The following is a 6,715-nucleotide window of genomic DNA, read 5'->3' as shown; positions in this document are numbered from 1 at the left end:
TATTTCGCAGCACTCAAAATTTATTTGTGAAATAAACTAAAAAATATCATAAGATTGATATCATATCATATTCTCTTACTAAAGAAAATTCAATAACTTAGAAGAATCGTTATAAATATTCCTGATAGGACGTAATGTAAAATAATGTCAAGAAAAATTAAAAATATAATGAAGGATGTGCAATTTGAATATTGCCCAACAAATTTTAAAAAAGAAGAATTAGAATTAATTGAGAATTGAGGTTATGTGAAGTGTCAAAATTTAATTTTTGAAAAAAATAATAGGTAAACTTGAAATTTGTATTATAAGGTCAAAGATAAGTGTGGAATGTTTCTATTAGCATAGTGAAACTCACCAAAATGGCTTCAACCACGGTAGAATTCGCTGTTCAAATGACATGCGAGTCTTGTGTTAACGCAGTAAAGAAAAGCTTAGCAAACATTGATGGGGTTCAGAATGTACAAGTTTATTTGGATGAGCAGCGGGTAGTAGTTCAAAGCAATTTACCAACGCTTCAAGTGCTGAAAGTTTTAGAATCAACCGGGAAAAAAGTAGCGGTTAAGGGCTATGCTGGGGGACAAGCTGCAGTGTCAATTTTGGAAGCTGGTAAAGTAGGCTTGCAGGGAGTAGTCAGGCTGATACAGCCAACACCAGACGTTTGTATAGTCGATGGAACTATTGATGGGTTGGAAAAGGGTTCATACAGAGCGTTTATACATGAGTGTGGAGATATATCTCAAGGTGAGACAGGCATATTTTCTTTTTAATTTTATTATAACATTGTATTACAAAAAAATCTCATAATCAGCAATGGTATCACAGCTCATTCTGAGCCAAAGCCTTCTTCAGCAAAATTCTCCATTTGTCCCTCCATATCGAAGGAATTAATGGAGATCCTTCCATTCTCCAATCAACTCTGGAAACTCTTCTCCATTCTCTAACTCCAATAGATTTCAAATCATTGTCTAGGTTGTCTCAATACTCAAGTCTCCTCTACCTCTGGTTGCCTCATTGGCCTTCTTCAGTCAAAAACTCTTCTGACTGTTGCACCTTCTTCTCTTCTGGTTACATGCCCTGTCCATCTAACTTATGCTACATGTGAAAGTTCAGTTTCTACCATAGTCAGGAGAAGTTTATATTTATTAATACCTTGGCTGCATTACGAGACAAATAGACCTCGTATTATACTAACAGTTGGCTGTGTCGACTGTATCGTAATGCACTGTGGCAAAGATTCACTACAAGACATAATATATAGCTGGTACCTATGATTAATGTGATTCCTAATACATTTCCAGTGAAAATAATAACTCTTTGATAAGTATTGGCGATTACAATTTTTTTTTTTTTTTATATGCGTGTCCTCGAAGATTATAACCCCCAAAATATTTATAGTGAAAAGATTTAGTTCATAATAGATGCCACAATTATTTCCCTTTCTGTTTCTGTTTCTGCCGACGAAAACAATTATTTTTGAGAACTTTTTACTAATTATAATTTTCGTCGACCCACTAACATAAATGATGTTTTTGCTGATACTCCTCAAAAAATAAATTTTTTCTCTAACACTTTATTAGGTATTATAATTTTCACAATCATATAGGTAATCGAAAATAATATTTTTCACGGCATTCATTGAAAGTTCTACTCTTAACAGCATTTTACGAAGTTATACTTTTCGTAGGCAACAGCGATATGTCTCATAATATGTCTAAACGCAGCTAAGGTCTTAACTCAGCAGTATGCGGCTTTGAAACCCACAAATATGTGTTGGTTTTTGATGCTGAACTTGAAGGTTTTTCTAGAAAAGACCTCACTGTAAAGATTTTGTCCGTTTTTGATTTGTTAAGTCAGAGGCCGCACTGATATCCTCCCACTACTTGTTCTTTGAATTAATACAAAAATTGTGCATTGTCCTTTGTTTTCTTCTTCTTTAGGTTTTACAAATTCATGCAATTAACATTTTTAAATGACTAGAATAGAATAGAATAGAATACTTTATTGGTATAGCTTTACAGCTGCCATCATAAAGATGGATATACACGTCAGATATACAACACAATATAGTCACAGACACATAATCAAATACCTATACATACACTTAAATTTTAGATTTAACATAATGTACATTGATAAATATGAAAATTATTAATATTAGACAGAACTCATAACAGCAATCTAGTTGCTAAGTATTCTTCTACACTGTAGAATGCATGTTTACATAGTATACTTTTCACAATTCTTTTGAATTTCACCGGATGCAAAGATCTAACTTCATTTGGAAGATGATTATATAGCCTGACCCCCACATAATCTGTGGACTTCTCAAATTTGGATAGTTTGTGACCAACAGTAACAAACTGATTGGCATTCCTAGTTGAGTATGCATGTAAATCAGAATTTCTCTTGAATGAATGTAAATTATGCTTAATATACAATATGGATTTCAAGATATATATGGAAGGCAACGGTAAGATATTGTTATTAATGAAAACTTGCTTACAAGTATGCCCAAAAGGAATATTGAAGATAAGTCTAATAATTCTCTTCTGTTTAATAAACACTGTGTCTGATTTTGTGGAATTACCCCATAACGTAACATTATAAGTAAGGTGACAATAAACCAAAGAATAATATACATTAATGAGAGTTTTAATACTGAGTGTTCTCTTCAACTGTACTAAAGCATAGAATGAACAATTTAGTTTCTTATTAACATATTCAACGTGAACATCCCAACTCATAAACTGGTCCAAGAATACACCTAAAAATTTTATGTTTGGAATATTTACAATTTCAGGAATAGACACAACTGGCATATTTCGTTTGCATCTAAAATGTATATACGATGTTTTATCAATATTCAGTTGTAGCAAGTTTTGTGTACACCATGTTTGGAATAATCTGATAACCCTTGACACTCTATTTTGAAGCTCTACGTATGTATGTGCTGATACAATCACAGATGAGTCATCTGCGTACATTACAATGTGGTCATGAGTAATATGATCGGGTAGGTCATTGACAAAAATAAGAAATAGCAGTGGTCCCAACACAGATCCCTGCGGCACTCCTACATCTACACTGAAGATGTCTGACCTTTCCTTGTTTAATTCAACATAGAATTTCCTCTCCAGAAGATATGAGTTCAATAAATTTAACATGTTACCTCTTATTCCGTGGACATACAATTTGTTAAGGACAAATTCAAATTTAAGACTGTCGAATGCTCTGGAAAGATCAAAGAAGATACCCACTACAAGAAGACCATCATCAAGGTGCCTATAGACAGATTCCATAAATACTTCAGTAGCCCCCTCTGTTGATCTTCCGGATCGAAAGCCATGCTGTTCTGAACACAGTGCATTATTTTTGTCCAAAAACTGTATGATCCTAGTGTAGTAAGCTCGTTCAAAAATTTTTGAAATTACATTTAACAAAGAAATAGGTCTATAATTATCAATACAAGTGTGATCGGATTTTTTATATACTGGAACAATTTTACTTAATTTTAGGTTTTCAGGAAATTCACCTGTGTTGTATACTAGGTTAATTAAATATGCCAGCGGTTCTGATATAACATCCTTGATGTGTTTGATCATTCTTGTGTTTAATTCATCATTTCCAAAAGAATGTTTATTTTTAAGACCACAAATAATATCAAGAACCTCATCAGATGTTACTGGAAAATAAACAAAACTGTCTATAGTCCACCTATGTGATAAAGTACAGTTTTGAGGGTTATTGTCAAGCCTATTTTTTAGTGCATTATTTCTGTCATTGAAATGGCATGCAAAATATTGAGCTAAATTTTTATCATCAGATATTAGTTTGTCTTCAATTTTGAGTTTAATTTTATTAGTACTTTGCTTTCTCCCTATAGTTTTATTTACTATACTCCACATAGTTTTTTGTTTATTATTACTACTTACAATTTGAAGATAATTGAATTCCCTTTTCTTTTCAGCAATAAGATTATTGTATTCCTTCTTGGTAGCTTTATACTCATTCCAGATGTTACTATTTTTAGAGTTTTTAGCTTCATTAAATAGGTTTTTTAATTGTTTACTCCTAGCATATATGTCATGATCAACCCAACCTTTACTTTTATGCACGTCCTTACCTATTTTACTTTTAAGGGGACAGTTTGAAGTAATAGCAAAGTTTAAAGTATCCATAAATTCGATAAAAGCGTTATTAGTATTACTTTCATTGTATACCTCGCAAAAACCAATCCTCATTAAGTCTTGTTTTAGGATGTCTAAATTATTATCATTTAAACACCTAAAACACTGCTGTTTTATATTAGATTCCATCCTATCCTGATTACGACCTACAACAATGTCAAAAATAATGGCAAGATGGTCACCCATATTGGGTTGATTGACTTGACAAGTATGATTCATAGTGATATTATTAGTAGCAATGTAGTCAATTTTTGTTTTTGTTACTTTATTGTTATTCATGAAAATACGTGTTGGTATATTTGGGATATTAAGAGACAAACCAAACGATTGAAAAAGATCATCTAATCGAAGTTTTTCATTGCTCTGAATTAAGTAGTTGATATTAAAGTCTCCACAGAGATAAATTTTATCAACACGGTTGTGAAAATGACCTAAAATATTAAAACAATTATTTATAAAAGAATCTAGATTGCTGTTAGGCGTTCTGTACACATTAATGACTAGAAATTTACAGTTACTGATTAAAATAGTCACAGCACAACATTCAAAGCTATTTAAGACTATTTAATAAAGACTATTTAAGTAGTTGTAATTATATTAATGATTTTTTTTTATTTTAGGATGTGAAAATGTAGGTAATGTCTTCAACCCTTCAGCAACCCACAATGGTCGATTATATGGTGACATTGGTACTATCAACAGTGATGACAGTAGTAGGGCAGTGTTTAGATTTGAGGACAAAGTTATCAAAGTGTCTGATTTAATTGGCAGAGCCTTCGTTGTGGCCAAAGGTTCTGACGGTGAAGAGGCTAAAAGGGTAGCTTGTGGTGTTATTGCAAGGTCAGCTGGGTTATTTCAAAATCCAAAAACTATTTGTGCCTGTGATGGAACAACAATATGGGATGAGGCTGGAAAAAAGTCTGCTCTATGAATGGAGTTACTTAATAAATGGAAAGTAAAGAGTTAAAGGGTCCAAAGGATATATCATGTCTACAATATAAAGGTTTTTTTTGGTTAATTAGCTTCTAAACAATCTGTTAATAAAAAATGGTGCATACTAGACTCAGTTCGCTGGTCCTGGCGCCAACTGACTAGTAAAATTAGTAATTATTTCTTGCTACATTTGTTAAATTTTAACTGACATTACTGAATTACTATAAGTATGACCAAGCATACATATTCATAGCCATATTTAAACAGAAAATCTTTACATTCATTTTATTAAGAGTTAGTTTACTAACAGTCAGTTTATTTTAAATAAAATAAGTCTGCTACAGTAAGTTCATGTCAGCTATTAATAGTGAGAGATAGGAATTTTTGTGTTGTATGTTTCTAACCATGAATCTGTCAAAATGTTCCTGAGCTGAGCCAGTGGACTATAGTAGTTACTTCAGTGGATGTGATATATTGCATTGGGAAATATAGCAGAAGAATGTCTTATAACTATATGAGGGATATAGTTTCAAAGTATACAATCTCCATGTTTCCTAAATTTTCAGTAATCAAGAAAAATGAATAACCTCTTTCATATGAACATTTGAATGTCATTGGAGATTGTACGTTTTGAATTTAAGTCTAATTTTCTCCCTTCAAAATTCATTTGATAATGATTATTTTGAAAACACATTTTCTATTTTTTCGATTCAGGGCTAGAAACTCGACGTAATGCGACATCTACCTCAATTTTTGTGAAATATGGAGATTGTACACTTTGAAACTATATCCCTTATATTTTATTTTATAATCATTAATCTTTAGATGCTCACCGATTTCTGTAAGAATACAATATAACTTAGAATATATTGATTAATTAAGGGGGCATTAAGGTTATCTAAACATGGTACAGAATTGTGATATTAATTAAGTATAATAAGGGTTTTGAAGCTAATACTGAACAAACACTGTAACTAATATATATTTTTTAAGTAAATATAAAGTTAGTGCTTTTACAAACTGTTTTTCTTAGTAACCTATATAAGAAGTCATATTGTATGAAACTGAACCATTTTCCGAAGTTCTCATAAAGAAAAACCAATCCCAAATTTTTCATCACTGTTTACCGAAAACCCACCCATGCCAACAGCTCATGCCAACTCTCATCACCCACCTTCACAAATTAATTCAGTCATTAATACCCTTATCTCCAGATCAATACACCTTTTCAATGATGGTTATCACAAAAATCATATCAAAAGGAGCATCTACAGGTTTAAATCTTGACCTAAAGACCCAGACCCTCATCACGAAAGCTATTCTTTCACAAAAAGTGTCACTGACAAAATCCTAAAATAAATTGAAATAAAGACAATATTTATCCACCAACAAAAACTTATCCCTGGTCCAATCAATCAAACACAACATTCCAAATTAACAAAATGGAGTTTATAAAATTCCCTGTGCAGACTGTCCCAGATCTTACATAGGCAGTCTTGCAAACGAATCGTACCTAGAATCAAAAATAGGATTTATGAACATTCCATATCTGTTCGCAATTCTGATTCAATTTAAGCTCTAAGCCAACACCATCT

General features: G+C 32.0%; 1 protein-coding gene across 1 annotated transcript; it reads left to right on the top strand.

Annotated features, from left to right (window-relative positions):
* Positions 1–224: 224 nt before the first annotated feature.
* Positions 225–6,140, top strand: LOC114328640 (copper chaperone for superoxide dismutase). Its single transcript, XM_028277552.2, has 2 exons — positions 225–741; positions 4,808–6,140. Exons 1-2 carry the CDS (start codon positions 360–362, stop codon positions 5,116–5,118), a joined length of 693 nt encoding a protein of 230 aa, XP_028133353.1. The 5' UTR covers positions 225–359; the 3' UTR covers positions 5,119–6,140.
* The last annotated feature ends 575 nt before the right edge of the window (positions 6,141–6,715 follow it).

Source organism: Diabrotica virgifera, chromosome 2 (assembly GCF_917563875.1).
Source record: "Diabrotica virgifera virgifera chromosome 2, PGI_DIABVI_V3a".
NCBI classification, from domain to species: domain Eukaryota; kingdom Metazoa; phylum Arthropoda; class Insecta; order Coleoptera; family Chrysomelidae; genus Diabrotica; species Diabrotica virgifera.
The sequence above is the reverse complement of the archived record's forward strand: the minus strand, read 5'-3'. Positions and strand labels throughout refer to the sequence as shown.

Coding starts and splice junctions, on each gene's coding strand:
- LOC114328640 (XM_028277552.2), top strand. CDS start 360: ATGGCTTCAACCACGGTAGAATTCGCTGTTCAAATGACATGCGAGTCT. Junction 742..4,807: donor GTGTGGAGATATATCTCAAG/GTGAGACAGGCA, acceptor TTTTTATTTTAG/GATGTGAAAATGTAGGTAAT.